Raw genomic sequence first — 2,118 nt, 5'->3', positions numbered from 1 at the left:
AGGGAAAGAAAAGGGAGATGTGACCATAACATTTTATTGTCTGAGTGCTGATGTGCAGCTCTTACTATGCAACCCAACTTTAAAAACAAAATCATTTTCCAGAGTGCTACAAGAATAAAGTAGTTTGAATGCTGAAGAAACCAAAGCAAATCCAAAATACTCTACAATTCAACACCTAAGGGAAACCGAGGATGGTCTGAGTGATGTACAAGCAAATTTTATATCGAGGAAAAGTTAAAAAAAGAATTTGATTTCTTAAGGAAAATTATCAAATGTTAAAAGTCAAACACTTAAAATAAAAGATTTTTGTTAGTGAACCAGCCTGTGTAACTGCTGCCCATGTTGATTCCACTGAAATCTGAGACGAACTGCTCCTTATGAAATTCAGACTGCTAATCTGCAGAACTTTAAAATATGAAGATGCCACGTCCATTGGAGAGGCCAGTCCACTCTGTGCAGCGTTCTGAATTAGTTTATAAACGTCATGGCTATCTAAAGAAGTCATTCTTCAAATACTACTTCACAGAATGGAGTGCTGCCTCAACAACTGGAATGAACAAGGTGGAGGATGAGATGGTGGTTGGTTAGCTAGCTGGAAACACATCGTGTGAGATATTTAATAAGTAGGCTGTAAACCACAGGCAACCTAAACCTCAGGTGCTTTTTTTTTTAGATACAATGATGCTGATGACAGTACAACCTATGTGAAAACCACTTGTCAAATTTTACACAGGAAACAGTTTGAATGTAAGAAAAAAAAAAAAATCGCCTTAGCAAAACACTGTTCCTCTCTCAGGCTTCCTCAGAGAGAATGACATAGTTTTGTCCACATCTGCCAATCAATCATACGTCTATTTCTAGGGTGCTGTTTCCCCAAGGGAAATGGTGGTATTTCATCTCATGCCATCGCATTTTTCCTTAAAGATGTGGACAATGGCACTAGGTAGGAAGATGGCATGATGGAATGAAATGGCTTGAATGATCTATTTGGGGGTAGTCCTGGTTAGAGCAGGGGGTTGAACCAGACAACCACCTGAGGTCCTTTCCAAACCTCATTTGTTATGATTCAATGTGAGATGGGGTGTGTGGAGGTGGGGGCAGGGGTTGTGCTTTCACCAGTTGCAATGTTACCAATCTGGCCACTTTCCTGGTGAGATGCCCAAAGTTATGCAGCCATAGTGCAAACCACTCCCTCCCCCCACACGCTGTTAGAGGAAGGTATCTTGGGGCCAGACTGGACAACTTCTCATGATCGGGGGTGGCTGACCCATATGAGTGACATGTAGAACCAGCCAGGCCAGCAATGTGGGGCCCCACACAGGCTTGGACATTTGGTGGCAGGGGAGCAGCGGCAGTGTAAATCGCTGCTGCTGCTGGGGAGCCCTATAGGCCAGATGATGTGGCCCCGTTCACTGGACTTGAGTCCTCTGGTTTGGCACTTTGGTAAGAAAGCAGGGAGATTTACACCACATAGACTAACCAAAGACATACACACACACGCACACATATACATACATATAATCTGAGAGAGACAGAGACAGGCAGACATGCATGTATATATACAAACGCATGCATACATATCACCATCATCATCTACAAGCCCTTGCATTGAGGAAGGCCTTTGCCATGGCTTGTTGATGGGTCCTGAGGTGACTTAAGAGTCCCACCCTTGAGCCATAGGCCTGTGCACATAAGTTGCGGGTCTTTCTGCAGGGGACGGTTGGCTGTAAGCTACGATTTCTCTTCTTTTCCTTCTCCTGCTGTTTCTTCTCTGCTCTGAGGACAAGACGTTTGCATATATACATCTGAACATACACACACGCACATGCACACAGAGGCATACGGGCACACAGAGACATGCACGTGCACACACACACGCACAGAGCTTTTGTGAGCTGAAGTTCTCTTCATCTGATGCCAACTCGCAGAAGCCTGTGCTCTGTGTGCGTGTGACGTATCTTTCTCCTTGGGTCAGTCAGTAAGGTGCAAATCCCCCTTGCCCTCTTACTTAGGCGTGCACACGTAACATGCACACGCACACGGACACACACACACCTGCGCGGGGTGGGTGAGCGCCTCCCGCATGTACTGGGCTACCGAGAGGGGCCCCGCAGCACG

At 45.7% G+C, this 2,118-nt stretch overlaps 1 protein-coding gene across 1 annotated transcript in view; it reads right to left on the bottom strand.

Annotated features, from left to right (window-relative positions):
* The window catches only part of NDUFAF7 (NADH:ubiquinone oxidoreductase complex assembly factor 7), a gene marked incomplete at its 5' end in the record, with an annotated part of 11,897 nt that extends 9,785 nt beyond the window's left edge, over window positions 1-2,112 (bottom strand). The window contains one exon of the mRNA XM_006024497.3: window positions 2,057-2,112. Coding sequence (XP_006024559.1) covers window positions 2,057-2,112 — 56 coding nt within the window. The remainder of the gene's footprint in view (window positions 1-2,056) is intronic.
* Window positions 2,113-2,118: the final 6 nt, after the last annotated feature.

The sequence above is a fragment of the Alligator sinensis genome, unplaced genomic scaffold (assembly GCF_000455745.1).
Source record: "Alligator sinensis unplaced genomic scaffold, ASM45574v1 scaffold284_1, whole genome shotgun sequence".
Lineage (NCBI taxonomy): Eukaryota > Metazoa > Chordata > Crocodylia > Alligatoridae > Alligator > Alligator sinensis.
This window is presented reverse-complemented; position numbering and strand designations above follow the sequence as displayed.